The 15608-nt window shown below is 46.6% G+C and overlaps 1 protein-coding gene and 1 long non-coding RNA gene across 6 annotated transcripts in view; one reads left to right on the top strand and one right to left on the bottom strand.

Annotated features, from left to right (window-relative positions):
- The first annotated feature begins 1 nt into the window (after position 1).
- On the top strand, positions 2 to 15601 carry LOC308591835. 3 transcript variants are annotated; one of them, XR_014010282.1, is made up of 7 exons: positions 2 to 1155; positions 2350 to 2461; positions 4145 to 5464; positions 5634 to 5738; positions 6046 to 6149; positions 6477 to 6539; positions 15450 to 15601. It is a non-coding gene; the product is annotated as an uncharacterized lncRNA (long non-coding RNA). The 3 variants fall into 3 exon arrangements; XR_014010283.1 differs by lacking the exon at positions 15450 to 15601 and having other exon boundaries at positions 4145 to 4207; positions 5314 to 5464; positions 6477 to 6716; XR_014010284.1 differs by lacking the exon at positions 15450 to 15601 and having other exon boundaries at positions 6477 to 6716.
- The window catches only part of PHACTR4 (phosphatase and actin regulator 4), a 64243-nt gene continuing 57226 nt past the window's right edge, over positions 8592 to 15608 (bottom strand). For all 3 annotated transcript variants that reach the window (XM_081202748.1, XM_081202749.1, XM_081202750.1), the window contains 4 exons: positions 14289 to 14350; positions 13199 to 13336; positions 11494 to 11570; positions 8592 to 11020 (listed from right to left, as the gene is read on the bottom strand). In XM_081202748.1, coding sequence (XP_081058874.1) covers positions 11005 to 11020; positions 11494 to 11570; positions 13199 to 13336; positions 14289 to 14350 — 293 coding nt within the window. In that variant the 3' untranslated portion in view covers positions 8592 to 11004. The remainder of the gene's footprint in view (positions 11021 to 11493; positions 11571 to 13198; positions 13337 to 14288; positions 14351 to 15608) is intronic.

The raw sequence follows: 15608 nt of genomic DNA, 5'->3' as shown, positions 1-15608 counted from the left end.
GCATGACGCCACTGAGGCCGGCCCCGTCACTCAGCCGCACGTTCTCTCCGCCTCGCAGAGATTTGGGGGGGGGGAGGGCTGGGCTCCTACATCTTTTATTAAACACTGGTGATTTTACTAAGTTTCAGTTTAGCTGGAGAAGTCCGTTCACGGCGTTGCAGCCAGTCAGCCGAGCCGCGACAGTTTTCAAGCGTAGGGGGGAGGTACGTTGCCTGCCCCCCACCCCGCGTCACAGCCTGCCCGTCATCTGTGCTGGGGATTGTTGTTTAGTCGTGTCCATCCGACTCTTCGTGACCCCATGGACCAGAGCCCGCCAGGCACTCCTGTCTTCCACTGCCTCCCTCATGCAGGTAGCTTCGAGAACACTGTCCAACCATCTCGTCCTCTGTCGTCCCCTTCTCCTTGTGCCCTCCATCTTTCCCAGCATCAGGGTCTTTTCCAGGGAGTCTTCTCTTCTCATGAGGTGGCCAAAGTATTGGAGCCTCAGCTTCACGATCTGTCCTTCCAGTGAGCGCTCAGGGCTGATTTCCTTCAGAATGGAGAGGTTTGATCTTCTTGCAGTCCATGGGACTCTCAAGAGTCTCCTCCAGCACCATAATTCAAAAGCATCAATTCTTCAGCGATCAGCCTTCTTGATGGTCCAGCTCTCACTTCCATACATCACTACTGGGAAAACCATGGCTTTAACTATACAGACCTTTGTTGGCGAGGTGATGTCTCTGCTTTTTAAGATGCTGTCTAGGTGCTGGGGATCTCCCCAGCCAATCTGCGGCCAGGGTGGGTGTGGCCTCGGGCCATTTAATTTTGGCGTGGCGCGCTCACTCTTTCTTGCCTTTTCGGAACAGCACCGAGCTTTACCTGCGGTTTTCTTTCGGTCGTTTTTTTCCTGCTCTATAAGCCTTTTGTTTTGTTTTGAACTTCGTTGCCTTCCCCAGCAGTGCTTAGCAGCCGGGCTGCAGCCACCGCTTCCAGCAGGGCCGGCTGCCTGCAATCAGCTGTGAGGCGGGCGACGTACAGCTGGGGAGCAGCGCGTTTTTTCCTTGGGCTGCTGAAGCAGCGTCCACCGCCCTTCTGCTCTGCCTTTTGACTTCCCGCTCGCTAATTGTCAGGAGGCATTGCTTCAGAGGTCTCCCTTCACCACAAGCCTCAGATTGGGTGAGATGGTTTGGATCCCCTGTCTCCAGTTGCTTCTCCTTACCTCTCCCCCCCTTAACCCTTTGCTCCACACCCCCCACACCTTGCTTCTCTGTGGATTTTGTGAGAACTCCGCCCCCCCCTCCCCGCGGCTGTGCTCGTGTTTATTTGCATTTACTGTGTGGGTGCTTTTGAGGGTGTGTGCATCTGCCTTGTGTTGCTGCTGGTCGTTTTGGCTGTGGCACCCTCTTTTCATGCTTTGCTCTGCTATGATCTTGCTATGGCAGTTGTCAGTCACCATGTTGTTGGGGCCGGGTAGGAATGTTTTCCACGTGGCAAATTGACACCAGCCATTTGGTTTTCACCTACCTAGTAGCAATCCACAGCTTTTGTGAGGTTAGGCATTGGGTAAGCCTTTGTTTAGTTGGAGGGGAGGTTGTTGCCCCACCTGCCCCACCTCAGTAAGCGTATCCTGTTAAAGGGATCCAGGGTGTGAATACTGTCCAAAGCCTGGGCGTGGGCTAGGGCCATGTCACAGCCCCTACAGGGACCTATCTGACAAAAGTTATAGGGCACCCCCTATCCGTGGATTTACTCTTCCCTGCAGACGAGCAAGAGTCAAGACATAGCCTGGCTTCACACCTGCACCTAAGCCAAACCACTGACATCTGTAACCAATAAAGTTGTGGTCTATTTGAACCCATATTCAGTGTCAGTGTGATTTATTGTTCTCCTGGGAACTTTGTGGCTCCGGTGCCTTGGCATGCAAGCACAACTTCCGAGTAAGCATGCATAGAACTGGGCTGTCCTCTGTAGTTTCTGTTAAACACACATATACTTTTTATTATATTATTATTTACCTATTATATTATTTATCAAATTTACATACCGCCCTTCATGTAAGGATCACAGAGCAGTTTGCAGTAGAAAAAACACACACCATAAGTGCACACACACCACACACACACACCACACACACCATTTAAAAGGCCATAGACTGTTCATTTCGCAAAAGGCCTGGATGAGGAATGTTTTCACCTGGCACTCAGCTACTTTTGCATATGTATTTATAGGGCTGGGCTCCATATGGCCCTTTGTGGGTCTGTAGCTAAAGTCTGCAGGAAAACAAGAGTTTGAATAAATATGCAGATCATCTCTCAGCGAAGAGAAAAGTAATCATGCTTTTAAACTTTTTCATAAACTATTGAGGAGCAGGGAGGTAGCGAAGTTTGTGGACAACGCTGATGGGCTGTTAACCAGAAGGTTGGTGGTTCGAGCCCTCCTAGGATTCCCACATTGCAGCCGGTTGGACTAGATGACCCCTGAGGTAAGGTTATCAGATTTTTTTTTCAATGAATCCGGGGACACTTTTCAACTTCAATGGATTTTGTATGGGGACTAATTTGTAAATCCGGGGACTGTCCCCAGGAAACGGGGACATCTGGTAACCTTACCCTGGAGTCCCTTCCAACTCTACTGTGATTCCATGATTTCAGATTATCAAACGTGCGGATTGTGAAGGGCTCCACAAGAATCTATCCAAACTGGGTGACGTTAAAATGGCAAATGTGTTTCAATGTAACTTAAGTGTGAAGTGAGGATGCACATGGAGCAAAATATCCTATATATATACACACACACACACACACATATATATACATGGCAGGGGGTTGGACTCGATGGCCCTTGTGGTTTCTTCCAACTCTATGATTCTATGATTCTAAATAAATATTGTTGTATAAAACCATTTAAAATAATAAATTCAACAAAAAAAATGTGAGCCCAAGGATTTTCCTACAACAACAACAACAACAACAACAAAAATCCTATTCCTCAGTCTCAGTACAGTTTGATAGGATTTCTGATGCTGCTGGCATTCTTTAAGAGGGGTTCACTGAAGAGCAGCTCAAGATCCAGCTGACTACTGTCCTCGTGGGTATGAAAAGCCAGGAGATGGCTGGATTGCGGGTGAAAGCTCTGCAGAAGTTTTCGTCCTGAAGGAGGTCAAGGAACATGTGAGTGGGCAATGAGGTATCATAACACATAACCTTTGTATAGAACATAGTTGGGGAATAGTATAACTGATCCCAGCGGGTTTTGCAGTTGGCACTGATCAGTTCATTTTTGGCAGGTATTGGCTTTGCTTGGGAGTTCACAGTTGAGGCCATGAGCTTCCTGGCTAAGCACCTTCCTACTATGCACTAATTTATGACCATGAACCTCTTTTGTTTGCTCCAACAGTTTATTAAGCACTTCGCTGACAAAATGGTGAAGGTAAGGTGCTGAAAGGATTGTAGAGAAGAGACTTGGACCATTTCTTTTCAGTGTGTGAGCTAATCTCATGCTATTGGGTCACATGACACGCAATGGAAGCACTTGCTTACTGTTCAGAGGGGCCTGACAATTTCAGGGCAAAAGTTTAACCAGGTGTCCTGAAAAATCTTGTTTTGTGAAAGGCGGAGTTCCCAACAAGAGTTCTCCTCTTGGCTATCAAATGAGGGGTACTTGCTCTGTGAGGCAGTAGAGGTCTAGTGCTCCCAAGTGTATAAACAACTACCTGACTTTTAGAAGACATCTGAAGGCAGCCCTGTTTAGGGAAGCTTTTAATGTTTGATGTTTTATCATGTTTTTCATATATTCTGTTGGGAGCTCAGTGGCGTAGCGTGGGGGGTGCAGGGGGGGCCGGCCGCACCGGGCGCAACATCTGGGGGTTAGGGTTAGGGGACGCAAATCCACGGATTAGGGGGCGCAAAGTACTTGCCTTGCCCCGGGTGCTGACAACCCACGCTACGCCACTGTGGGAGCCACCCAAAGAGGCTAGGGAAACCCAACCAGATGGGCAGGGTATAAATAATAAATTGTTAATAATAATATAATATAATATAATATAATATAATATAATATAATATAATATAATATAATATAATATAATATAATATAATATAATATAATATAATATAATATAATATAATATAATATAATATAATATATTTTTTCTTTACCGGCACAGATACCGGCAGCAGCACCCTTGGCTATGGAATCCTCATCCTCTCGAAGTACCCCCAGGTAGCAGGTGAGGTAAATTGTAAAGTCGTTCTGTTGCACACGTTTTACTATTTATACATTTACTGCATTTCTAGGCCCCCTTTATCTTCCAAGGAGCTCAAGGTTCTGCTCCTCCCCATTTCATCCTCACAACAACCCTGTGAGTCAGGGGTCAGCAACCTTTTTCAGCCGTGGGCCGGTCCACAGTCCCTCAGATCATGTGGTGGGCCAGACTATATTTTGAAGGGGGTGAAATGAACGAATTCCTATGCCCCACAAATAACCCAGAGGTGCATTTTAAATAAAATTACACACTCTACTCATGTAAAAACATGCTGATTCCCGGACTGTCTGCAGGCCAGATTGAGAAGGTGATTGCAGCCTAACTGGCCACGTGAGTACTTTTTCCTGTTCTTTTTCAATGCACGTTATGGTGTGTATGTTTTTCTGAATGCAGGCTATTTATTCCATATTTTTCATCCCACTGTTTGGCTCCTAAGAAGCCCTCAAGGAAGCTTGAAGTAAGAAAACACCAACCCTAGAATAATGTGGACAATGGATGGTCTGCAGGGGTTTGCCACACCATCCACCTCTTTGCCAACCAGATCAGGATGTGGAATGGTCTGGCTGCAACTGTTGGCACCTGAGGATGTCACCCGCAGTTGCCACTCACTTGCCCACAGGACCCATAGCTGCAGCTCAGCTGCGAGTGGGAGATACCCAAAGATAAAGCCATTCTCCCATGCTAGCATGTGGATTTGGTTCCCTCTGGTGCCCAAAGACAGGAAATGCTGGTCTTTGCCAGTCTGCTCACTTTCCCTCCCCCGTTTGACCAGTCCGTCTTGTGCTCAGAATTGCCCCCCCCCTCCATTTGTCTCCTCAGGCTTGCCTCAGTTTCCCTTTGTGGATAGTCTGGTCTGAGCCAGCATCTGACTGTGTTATTGTAGAAGTTTCTCATTTTGGTTTGGTTTTTCTTTAAGGGTTTCTTTTAAGGTTTACAGGGAAGGTTTCCTAGTTTCAGCATGGGGCTCCTCTGGACACAGGTGGACAGCGGGCATGGATTTAACGTTTTCACATTTGGAAGTGAGAAGGGACAATTTGTGGTCATGGTTCCTCTTTTTTCCCTGCTTTCAGGACGAAGCCCTGGTTCGCCAGTGGCAATTAGACACCTGGGGCTGCTGTGGGCAGGGCAGGGCAGAGGTGGCATCCCAGCTTGCCAGAGGAAACCATTGCAGAAGTGGTGAATGTCCTCGTTCACCTGGAGGACACCCAAGAGGTGCCAGAGGTGAGGGCCTGCATGGATTGTTCTCCGGAACCTCATGGACATGTCCACTTTTGAGGCCGCTAACCTCTCCAGCTTCTTCTCCTTCTCTTGACTCCCTCCCTCTCCCTATCTTTGACTTGGGGCTTCTTGCTTTCAGGAATCTCACCCCACTTCTCTTCTTGCATTGCAGGCAGCAAAGGCTGCTCTGAAGCAGCTGGTCCCCAAAGTCATCTGGTGGGCAGAACCGAATGTGTTCCACCTGCACCATGCACCACATAAGGCAGCTAAATATTTGGTAAGATCACCTTCATTCTTGGGATGCTTCTAGCTGCTTTGTGAGCTGCTGTAAGGAGAGCAGGGCAGCTTTGCGCAGGGTTATCCCATTTTATCTTTCCAACCGCCCAGTCAGGTTGATAATGTGCCAGAATCCTCTAGAGAAGCTCCTAGCCATGTGGCAAATTGGGCCCAGGTCTCCCTCATCCAGCTCCAGTGCTCTTAGTCTCTGTGTTAAACCACATGGGATGTCTTTGGGATTTAAGGTGGGTATAGGATATTCTCCTATGTGCACAAACCTGCCATTTATCCATTTTCTTTTCTGATAGATCAAGACGTACAGCAACGACGTCGTCCAGGGTGCTGCCCTGAGCTTATTGCAGCCTGCTGCCAACAAACAGGTATGTGTCCCGAGTGGCAGCACTGCTTGTTGGTAAGTAAAGCAACATCCCTCCCTGGTAGGGATGGATGGACTCGCCTCTTGAATGATGGAAATTACAATCCAGGCATGCGGCTAGGCAGGGGACCAGGCACCTCCTGAATCTTTTTCTGAGTGCCCCATGGAGTGTCTCTGGATGGGTAATGAATTTGGAGAAATTGGATTGGTATGCAGTGCCCCTATGCATTCATCCCTGCTCTGCCACAGTACATCATGGCCCTTGTAAGCCACGCCTGAGAGTACCTGTTCTCCTCCCCACCCTCCCTTTGATTGCATTGGCCTTTCAGAGTGTGACCTCACTTTTTCCCACTGTCCCTCTAGGACACCAGGCTCACAACACGGCCAGCTTCATTATGGAAGAGGATATGTCTTCCTACTGTTCCTGTAAGTGAGGAGAAAATGCTTCTGCTGAGAAGGGTGTTAAGTGAAGAGAATTTACCGTATTTTTCGCCCTATAGGACGCACTTTTTCCCCTCCAAAAATGAAGGGGAAATGTGTGTGCGTCCTATGGGGCGAATGCAGGCTTTTGCTGAAGCTTGGAGAGCGAGAGGGGAGTTCCCGCCGGGCTCCCACGGCTTGCGGAGAGCTGCCTGCATCCCGAAGCCTGGGCGCGCTGAGCAGTCGTGCCCGGGCTTCGGGTAGCTCTGCGCAAGACCAGCCTGTTCTGGGGGCTGGGGTCGGGGGAAGCTCGGGCTCCCCCCGCCCCAGCCCTGCGCCTGGGGGGAAAATATTTTTTTTCTTTATTTCCCCCCCAAAAAACTAGGTGCGTCCTATGGGCCAGTGCGCCCTATGGGGCGGAAAATACGGTAATGTTTGAAATGATCTGAAAGGGACTTCACTGCCCTCAAACATTCCCCCTATTGAATGGAATGAGTTTGCGGTGAGCTGGGGTGGATTACCAAATGTTGTACAGTTGAAGTGAAAAGGGACAAGAATTGTCCCTCCTCCAAAACGGAAACAACCACTGCTTGTGGACACTTGCAACGGATGAACCTATCCATTTCCATTTCTTGGTTTTGCAATGTTATTTATGATTTAATGCTCTTTGCTTTTAAAAACTGAATTGAATTAAAACTCACTCAATGTTTCACTGCAGAAGGAATGGCACAAATGGGAAAAAGCAAACCCAGACAACAAATGGTCAAATAGTATTTCTTAGAATGGCCAGCTGGCAGGAAAACAGTTCAGGGCTAGGAGGTGCCTGGAGGAGCTGGTGGAATGAGCCCTGCTTCCTAGCTCTCCCATTCAGGCAGCTTGATGGAATTACCAGGGAATAAGTTCCATTGAACTCAGTGCAATTAGTTCTGGGCAGACATGCAGAATACTGCGCAGTTAAGTAGCTATTCAATGTTGAAAATGCAGCTTGTGGCCTTCCCTCTGCATACTACCCAGCTCCCCAAACTCAACATTTTGAAAATTTTGCACAATTCCACTTTGTTTGAAGCTCCAGGCACCCTCAGCTGCCCTTTCCAGGGGATCCAGGATGCCCTTCAAGAGGGGGCCAAACACTCTGCCGTCTTTAGTATTGATCTAATTTCAGAAGATGCAGACCAACTGTTCCTTTGAACTTTCTAAATTATCTAACTTTTTATAGTGACAGTCCTTGCAGAAGAGTTCAAGGCTGCCCTCTAGTGGGTAGAAATTTTCTAGAGTGGACATGTTTTGGCCTGATTTTTGAAAGAACCCTGCACACCAGGGATGGGGAACCCTTTTCTGCCCAAGGGCAGCCTTCCAGGGGACAGGGGACAATGGCAGGCAGAGTGAACAGGATGCAGTTTTTTTGTGTGGCACATGACATTCATAACACAAAACCAGGGGTTTCTGCACATATAAACTCACCCAGTGCTTTTTTTCTGGGGGGGATGCAGGGGTATGCATACCCCTAAACATTTTGTGAATCTAAATTTGGCCTCCGTGATGGGCAGTATTTCAATATGAATAGGAAAATGAGAGTACCCCTAAACATTTATTTTTTAGAAAAAAAGCACTGAACTCACCTATATCTCCCTTTAAAAAATAATAATTCTACGACCGTTCAGGACAAGCAATTGCAGAGGAAATGAATGCATTACACTGAGTAGATTTGATATAATAATCTTCCATCTGTAAGACGGGGGGGGGGGTATGTAGCTGCACTTTTTAGAAGATAGTTTTTACCTCTGCAGGGAGTGTAGAGGTAGCAAACCTCTTTTTCGCTGGAAATTTAAAAACCTCTCCTTCCTTGGAGGTTTTTAAGCAGATGTTGGATGGTCGTCTGTCATGGATGCTTCAGCTGAGATTCCTGCATTGCAGGGGGTTGGACTAGATGACCCTTGAGGTCCCTTCCAACTCTATGATTCTATGATATTATGACACCCCAAATCACTCTCTGTATCTGGGAAGTGACTGCACAAGAGTGTCGACGATGCAACTGAGAGGGAGAAGAGAAGAGCAAGCTTTTTCTTTTCTAAAAAAAAATTTATTCCATAAAATCTTATTGAAAGGAAGACAGCTATACAATGCAATGATCTGCTCTACAGAAATATATTTTACACACTTTGAAAAAGCAGTTCTGGCATAGAGCGCTTCAGCACTCCCCTGATGTCTACAATAGCTTCTCTCCTTGCACTCTTCCTGAAGAAACGCTATTCAAGTAGCAGTAGGAATCCTGTGGCCTCTCCCAGATGCTGGTCTCCAACTCCCATAATCTCCAGCGTTTGGTCATGCTGACTGGGTCCCATAGGAGTCCAACAAATCTGGAAGACCACAGATTGCCCATCCTCTGCCTTAAAGGCAACAAAGCCAAACTCCACCCCTCTCACCCCTTGCAAAATATTCTCACCAAGTCAGTGCTCAAGAAAACAAAAGGGTTTGGGGGAGGGGGAGAAAGAGAGAACAAAAAAGGTCAGTAGGGGGTTAGGGGTAGAATGAAACCCTTGAGGTACAAAAGCAGAGTTTGCGATCTTTGTATCCCTGGTCTGCCCAGAAAGGTGACTAGGACATATTGGAATGGGATTATTGATGCTTCAGCACAGGGGTGGGGAACTTCCACCAGCATGGCCAACGGCCATAGATTATGGCAGTTATAGCCCAAGATTACCTGGAGGCACCCACTTACCTGTCTACTGCTGCCTTTAACAGTTGTATAGCAAAGAGTGTTCCAGGCTTTTGTCCTTTGCTCATGAAAAGGCATTCTGTTGGATTCAGATAAAGTGAGTGGTGCAGTCCCCACTGAAATCAATGGTTTTTAAAGTCTTGACAATCTTATTCCTATGGATTTCAGTGGGTTCTAAATTCATTTAATCTGGATCCAGTGCCTCCTGACACTCCTTATCTTATGTGATTGTTGCAAGATATAGCAGCCCTTCTTCTATTGCATCTTACCCACCAGAAGGTTTGGCAACTGGGTAGGCTTCAGCAGTATGTAATGGCCTCTTCTCAAGGTGAGGAAGCATAGAATGGCATGGGACACAGCCTTTAGCCATCTGTGCGCTGCCTACCCACTGGTACAGCATCATGTTCTGCAAGGGTAGCTTGTGCAACCAAAGCAGTTGTCAAACATGGAGCCACCTACATCCATCTTCCCCAAACAGAGGCTTGCCAAGTGATGTTGAACTACAACTCCCAGCGGCCTCAGCTGGCGTGGTCAATGGTTGTGGGCCAACAACATCTGGAAGGCCTGAAGCTGGGGAAAGCTGACCTACGTTAACACGCATCCAAATCCCTCCCAGCCTCTCACACGAAAGGGTGGGCCAACCCTGCAACCCAGCAGTGGCTTGCAAAATCATTCAGAAACATTCCACGAGAGATCAAGGGATGCCGTATTTGCTAACATTTATAAATATGAAAAGGCCGATTTCAAGCCCTTCTCAAGCATGTGACATTTGGAACTTCCAATACATTTTGCTACTTGACTAAGAAAAGGCAAGTTCCACTCTAATTTCAGAAAGTTTTTAAAAAGAAAAGGAAGAAGTCATGATTTTTTAAAAATATACAATATATTCCATGCCATCTGCTTCCTGAAGGCAACTTGTTTTAGGCTTTGCAGTTCCTGTTATATAGGACTAAATATGCACCAGAAAAAAGAGGTCTCAACGTTACAAGTTTTTTGTTGTCCATCTTAAAAAATTGTCTAAAAACTGTCCCCCTCTCTCAAAATGCAGCATATGCCATTTAAGAACTATACAATTTTTCTGCAGGATGATTTAAAATTGGTCAGTAGTGATTCTGCATATTAAGTACATCCAAAAGACATAAGCAAAAAAACAAAAACAAAATCTCCCATAATGTGTCAGTTTCCTGCTAGGACAGTATTTTAAAGTTTCCTTTGTACAGAACACATGCACGCACAAGCACACACACTCTCTCAATCTCTCTCACCCACATGCACAGGCACACATTCTTGCTTCCTGTTCACTACCTACAAAGGCTGCTCCAATATTATCTCTTCCTTTGAAAAAGCCTATGAAACAGATCAGAACATACTATTTACAGCAGAACAGGAAGAGGGGGGGCATTATCCATTCAAACGCTGGAGCTGTCCACGTCTAACGTGAGTCAGGGCACCCAGCTACAAGCAGGGGGTATTGCTGATTCATCTGAGGTATAGTGTTTCTCCCCCCGCCGTTGTGATTTGATGGCACTTGACAGAAACTCCTTCCAATGAAATGCAACTTTTGGACAAGGCTCTCCCCACCCCTCTTGTTTCCCTGAAGAAGGTCATTTCCTGGATATGATCTGAAGGCAAATCTTAGACAAGCCTCAAAGGTTCCTCTTCAGCTCAGGAGAGGGCAACCAGCAAATGCCTCAAGTCATCAGCAACCTTCTCTGGCACATCTATCAGTGTTGGGGAACGGGTTTTCTAAAAGATTCATGGCCGATGAAACCTGCAAGAGAATCACATTGTGCTTGTGAGAATGGCAATGGGCTTGGACGCCTCCCCCCCCCCCTTTGGGTCTTGCATGCCGCATCCAGGTCATGCCCTCAGGACATGAGAACCACAACTGTCAAGCTCTCACTGCTAGATGGTGCTGGCCAACCATCAAATACTATCAGCAAATGTCTGCCTGTGTTGATGTCTCCATTGCCCCTCACCCAGAGCATATCCACTGCCTTTTTGGCTCCAGCCTGCCACACAACGTGCACCAAACATGGGTTTAGCAGGGACATGCCCAAAGCTCACTAAAGATGGGGGCAAGTTTCTGCCCTCTCCCCACCCCAAGATATCACACACTAGAGAGGCGATGAGATGCTGGTTCAAACCTGACCATGGCAAGGAAGGCTAGTGGCAATGCTAGGAGCTACTATAGTCCTACGAAAGAAGCATGGGAAGGAAAGTGGGCATCTCCCTCTTACACACCGTGTGAACTGCTTGCTCTCTTCGTGGACTTCCATTTCAGAGCTCTTGAACTCGTTCAGCTCCTTCCGGATGGCAGCCTAAATGGGGAGAAGGAGCCCTGTCAGTTCATATCTGAGCACTTCCAGCCCTGACAGGTGCTATCCAATCAGCAGGGTGTCCCAGCTGTGTATGTCTGCCTTATGTCTATTTCATCCTATCAGAAGCAACCCAGCTTAGCCATTGTGCTGCACTTCCTCTTTGGATGTTCTGACCAGTAGCCAGGATCAAAGCACGAAAGGAAAGAATCTGTCAGGAGACCAGAAGGGCCCTGGGTGGGGAGGTAGGGAAACAGCTGGCAGGAAACACAGGGTTTCTGGCAGCTTCATTACTTATGGGGGTTTCAGTATGGTTTATTTACTTACTTATTATTTTGGTTATGTAAGAATGCTTCCCCTGCTTTTCTAATGCATAAGCATCACTTAAGGCGGCTTCCAACAAACAGAACATTTCATATCACATTCCAGTATCAAGACAAAACACCCTGCGATATAGTGTATAACACAGACAAGGAAGTGCAGATAGAATATTCACTTCCAACAGAACATTGTTGCACAGTTTTCATGCAGCCACCAAGAAGGCACTCACTCTTGCTCAGCAAACAAGCTCCCCTATCAAAGAGCCTCTTCAACAGATGGACCTATAAAATAGGTGGCACTTCTTTGTGTAGGTGTATCAGACTGTTACTTATAACAAGCTCTATCAGACTATAATCAGTGCTTTTGTGGTCATCATGGCATTTGGTTCCCCCTTTGCAATATAGCACAGGAAACCTCATTATGCAGAGGCGGGTGAACGGATGGTGCTGCAAGAGGCATGAGACACAGCTGGAAATGGAGGCAGCAAGGAGGATGTTCCTCACTGTCCAGAGGATGAGGAACAGAACAAACCCCTTGAAAGTTTGCACATAGGCAAGGCTCAACTTATAAGATAATGAAGAACGTGGTGGTGAAATATAGCACTCTCCCAAGTGTATGGCACTTTTGCAGAGCACAAGAGAACAGGAGGTTCCTTGAGAAGTTTAAAATCTAGTATCTTGTATAAGTGAGCAAATAGAGAACTGCAAACAGACACAGGCAGGGGTGGAACGTGTATTTACTTCAGATGCACATACCTGAACCTAATTCAACATCCTGCTTTCATAGTGGCCGACCAGATGCCTATGGGAAGCCCATAAGCAGGATCTGAACTCAACTGTATTCTCCCCTCTTTCGGTTTTCAGCATCTGGCATTCAGAAGCCTACTGCCTCTGATTGTGGAGCTTTGATGGGAAGTAGGGATGAGGAACCTGTGTCTCTCCAGATGTTCTTGGACTACAATTCCCATAATCCCTGATCACCAGCCACACTGTTTTGGTCTGATGGGGGCTGGAGTGCAACAACATCTGGAGGTCACTGGAACAGGAAGGCAGAGCAGAAGGCACACAGCCACAAAACACACACGGGGGTTTCATTACTGCAGGGACGAAAGACTTTGCAGAAAAGGTGGGTTTTGAAGGAAATGACAGGTGATGTCATACGAGTATTCTGAAAGGCAGCCCCAGTCCGTAAGGTGCAGATGAAGTCGTTTGAGAAGACAGGAGGCCTTGGACGTCTGAGGGTGGCAGAGATGCATTGGGACAGGAGTGTGGAGAGACAGGCTGGGCAGAGAGAGCATTTGCCTTTCTCACCTTGTCAGCAGGGGTTAATTTGGTCCATGGCTTGTCTGCTCGCCTGTCGTAGTCCTGGGCATCTGTTACCTCCACATATTCATTAAACCTCAGGATCTTCCTTGCTTGCAGTTCAGCCACAGTAGGCCTTTGACTAAGCTAAAAGGCAGAGAGAGAGAGAGAAAGAAATTGTGACTTGCAAGTGAAATCTGGTGGCCTGCTTCACAAGACTAAAGTGGATCGTGACACAAGCGCTGCACCAATCCAGTGTCACAAGTCCTAGCGTGGCAGCACTGCATATCCAGGTAGTTGCTCCAGTCCAGTGACTTGGAACAGTGTGGGTTGCCTTGGTGCATCTGTCTGGTGCAAAGCCTCCCAATAATCAGATATGGAAAGAGGAAGTGTGGTGTATGGTCAGGGTGGGTGAGTGGTTTTGTGAAGAGAAAACTCACTTAAGTCAACAAAACCAAAGATGCCTCTTGCCTTGGTGCAACCTTGCAAAATAAGGATTAACCCAAAACCCATGAGGAGCAAATGTCACCACTCAGGCATAATCCTGGTGGGCTGACTGGCTTCCACTAGTGCAGCTGGTGCAGAAGGAAATGTGAACAAAGTCATTTGTTAGGGCAACTCAGTATGGTTGGGGGTTTTCCTTATCTTTATATATATATATTGGAGACCTGGATTAATTACATCTGGGGCATGGCTCTCTCCGATCACTTTATGCAGAGAAGGAGAGCTATTGGGGAGTCTCAAAAAGGGGTGGGTTTGAGGTGGTCTGCTTTCTGCTTCAGAAATATGGGGCAGCCTACTCTAGACTCTCAGGCTCCACTGTGCAGAGGCCAAGTGGTAGTTCGTGGAAAGTGGGGTAATGCATGAGGTGCAGGATCCATGCCACAAGTTGACTCTTCACATGCAGGAGAGCAGTGTTTACAATATTACATTGGTGGATACTTTCCCCTGCTTCTGCGCTGTGCTTTGTATATGTTTGTAAATGAAATAACTTTGTGCAGTTTTCTTTGTTGTTTGTAATGTTTAATGAAACTTTTTTACTTAAAAAAATATTAATAAAGCAGTACAGAATTCCCAGCAGCCCATGATGCTCCAATACCTTTCTGGTGAGCCTGCGCTTTATTTCCCTTTTTTCAGCTTGCCGGTCAGCCTCATTTTTTTCTGTGAAAGAGAAAAATGATTGATGATGTCTGAAACTTCTCTTTCCTTCCAACATAGTTTAGCATTAACAAATAAAATGTTGCAATTATTGCTCTATGAATGGTACACACCTGTCAATCAAGTGCTTCTACAGATTTGGTCTCTTGCATGAAGGAGGTATTAGGAACTTGGTGTGCATGTGTGTATTTGATACTATATAAAGGTAATATGGGTTCTCATCCACACCCAGCAAGATTCCTTATGACCCTCCATGCAAAAGTCCGTTCCCTTGGAAACAATTCGATCCACTGATTTTACTTTATACCACTCATTCCCGGCATGAAACAGTTTATTAAATGACTCTGGATAAATCCAAGCAGAGGAAACCAACTAGATTTATGACCTGACAATCCCTCACTAGAATTGCGGAAGAAGAATAGCATTTATTGCCTTAGTCCACAGAACGTAGCAGCATGACATTACTGAAATGTTTCTTCTGCACAGGACCTGTCCCTGAAGACAGTTTAGAAACTTCAACTGGTGCAAAACATGGCGGTTTGATTTCCTGCTTGGCCCCACCCCACCCACCAGGAATCATGTTATTTCCACATCGCTAACAATCTTAAATTGGCTGCCAGTGTGTTCCTGGATCCAGTTTACGGAGAGTTTGGAGTTTGTTTTACATTTAAAGTCCTATGAGTTGGGCTCCGCCTTCTCCACATGTCCTCCTCCTTAGGTTATCTGGGGAAGACTCACTCGTGTGTGGCATCCCTCTTAGCTCAGGTTGGAAGGCAGGTAGGGCTTTTTCTATGGGGCTAGAGCCATGGCTGTGGATCTCTCAGCTCAGAACATGAATTTAAAAACAGATACAGCTAAAAAAACCCACCCACCCACCAGTTATAAATATTTTTTTAAAAGCAGGCCACCATATTAAAACAACATGGCGTTATTAAAACAGCACTCTTCCTCCTCTTCCTACAACAAAAGGCAGTTCTACCACCTGCAGTTGCCAAGCGGGAAGAGCTTGCCCTGTGCGCTATTCATTAATTGCAATCCAGATCACCTACTGCAGCATATGGTCTGCTGGAAATTCAAATGAAACTTTCCATGCAAATCACAGGTACGGTAGCAAGAATGCTGCACGGCAGGAATAGCAAGCAACGCTGCAGCAGCACAGTGTTTGGGACAGCAGCCAAGGGACAATGCCTTGGAGCCAGAGTGCTATAGAAATGATCTGAATACTCCTTAGAAAACAAGCACATGGAGAAGCTTCTACTTA

Source organism: Podarcis bocagei (assembly GCF_964188305.1).
Source record: "Podarcis bocagei genome assembly, chromosome: 7".
In the NCBI taxonomy this organism is placed as follows: domain Eukaryota; kingdom Metazoa; phylum Chordata; class Lepidosauria; order Squamata; family Lacertidae; genus Podarcis; species Podarcis bocagei.
The sequence above is the reverse complement of the archived record's forward strand: the minus strand, read 5'-3'. Positions and strand labels throughout refer to the sequence as shown.